The sequence below is a fragment of the Sinocyclocheilus anshuiensis genome, unplaced genomic scaffold (genome assembly GCF_001515605.1).
Source record: "Sinocyclocheilus anshuiensis isolate Anshui unplaced genomic scaffold, SAMN03320099.WGS_v1.1 scaffold1390, whole genome shotgun sequence".
Lineage (NCBI taxonomy): Eukaryota > Metazoa > Chordata > Actinopteri > Cypriniformes > Cyprinidae > Sinocyclocheilus > Sinocyclocheilus anshuiensis.
The window spans coordinates 61,926-62,814 of NW_015560623.1; the positions used below are offsets into that span (position 1 = coordinate 61,926).

The 889-nt window shown below is 39.3% G+C and overlaps 1 protein-coding gene across 1 annotated transcript in view; it reads left to right on the forward strand.

Annotated features, from left to right (window-relative positions):
* Positions 1-889, forward strand: part of LOC107681905 (cGMP-dependent 3',5'-cyclic phosphodiesterase-like) — a 145,670-nt gene that overhangs the window by 58,317 nt on the left and 86,464 nt on the right. Inside the window, exon 2 of the mRNA XM_016478277.1 lies at positions 278-341. Coding sequence (XP_016333763.1) covers positions 278-341 — 64 coding nt within the window. The remainder of the gene's footprint in view (positions 1-277; positions 342-889) is intronic.

An 889-nucleotide genomic window follows, 5' to 3' on the forward strand; every position in this document is an offset into this window, starting at 1 on the left:
AGAGAGAGAGAGAGAGAGAGAGAGAAAAGAGCGGTGGTGTTGTGTGTGTGCTCTCAGTGTGTTCCCTGCTGAGGGCTCGAGCGCAGACCTCCGTGAGACTCGACACGAGTGTGTGTGTATGTGTGTGTGTGTGCGTGCGTGTGTGTGCCGAGCTGTGACACACAGGAGGGAATGACATGAACGCTCATGAGAGGAGGATGGACAGATTGATGGATAGAGGGATGGACGGATGGATAAAAACTGCAGCAGATTCTGATGCTTGTGGTTTGTGTTTCAGACGCGGACAGCAAGTGTTTCTGAGAGCCGACGTCGCACCTGCTGCTGTCCTGCCCTCCCTACAGGTATCTATCTATCTATCTATCTATCTATCTATCTACAGTCAAACCAAAAATTATTCAGACAGCAGATATAATTGTTGATATTTTTTTACTAGTGGGTGCAGGACACTATAGTTAATTTATGTAAGTGAGGATAGCAAAATAAAGTAAACTGTGACAAATTACACCCAAAAATTCTTCATACAGTAAAATATGGGTTTAAAAAATATTCAGGCATGTTTTGAAGTGTTATTCTTTAATTGCTAATGTGATCTTTTTACACCACAGACTGAACAGAATGAAGCACTGCTTGGTAATTAGTTGAGCTAAATTGGTTTTATCTAATTGTGTTCTTAAATTTAACAGCTGACAGCTATTCAACCGAATTCATTACATACCTTTCTATCAAAGTTATCTGACATTATCAAGATGAGTTTGTTCTGACACAGTTTAACTGAGCTCTTCTCATATTTTAGTACCGTTTTCTAAACTGTAGCCAATAAACTGTGATATGATGTGAGAAATGTTGAAGCTGTCTGAATAAATTTTGGATTGACTATATATATATATAT